General features: G+C 67.3%; 1 protein-coding gene across 1 annotated transcript in view; it reads right to left on the bottom strand.

Annotated features, from left to right (window-relative positions):
• LOC104996872 overlaps window positions 1–404 on the bottom strand; it is a 34,949-nt gene that overhangs the window by 33,844 nt on the left and 701 nt on the right. The window contains exon 2 of the mRNA XM_010851260.1: window positions 65–399. Within this exon, the coding sequence (XP_010849562.1) occupies window positions 65–399 (335 nt within the window). The remainder of the gene's footprint in view (window positions 1–64; window positions 400–404) is intronic.

The following is a 404-nucleotide window of genomic DNA, read 5'->3' as shown; positions in this document are numbered from 1 at the left end:
TTGCTTTTGTTTCTATGGCTGATGTTAGCTTCCCTGATTGCCTTGGTTGACACTGAAACCGAGCCTGTTTTTCTTGCTGCCGCTGTGGACTGCATCCTGGGCATCCTAGGAGATGGAGCAGGGCGGGGGGGACAAAGAACGTGGGTCCACAGTTAGGATCCACCCAGCGTGGACCGCGACCCTCGGCTTGCCCGCGCGCCAGCCTGGGGCGTCCGCGTGCCGCGGGGCTGTAGCGCTCACCCTGCGGCCTCAAAGCCTCTCGCGCGCGAGGTGGACGGTGGCTGGCTTCAGCTGTCCCCACGCTCATCGAGAGGGTTCCGGGACTCCCGGCGGGGCGGGGGGTGGAGGGAGCAGGCAGCTCTGGCCATGCCTCCTCCCCGGCCGGGGGCCGCCGAGCCCCTGCG

This window comes from Bison bison, unplaced genomic scaffold (genome assembly GCF_000754665.1).
Source record: "Bison bison bison isolate TAMUID 2011002044 unplaced genomic scaffold, Bison_UMD1.0 scf7180017864299, whole genome shotgun sequence".
In the NCBI taxonomy this organism is placed as follows: Eukaryota; Metazoa; Chordata; class Mammalia; order Artiodactyla; family Bovidae; genus Bison; species Bison bison.
The sequence above is the reverse complement of the archived record's forward strand: the minus strand, read 5'-3'. Positions and strand labels throughout refer to the sequence as shown.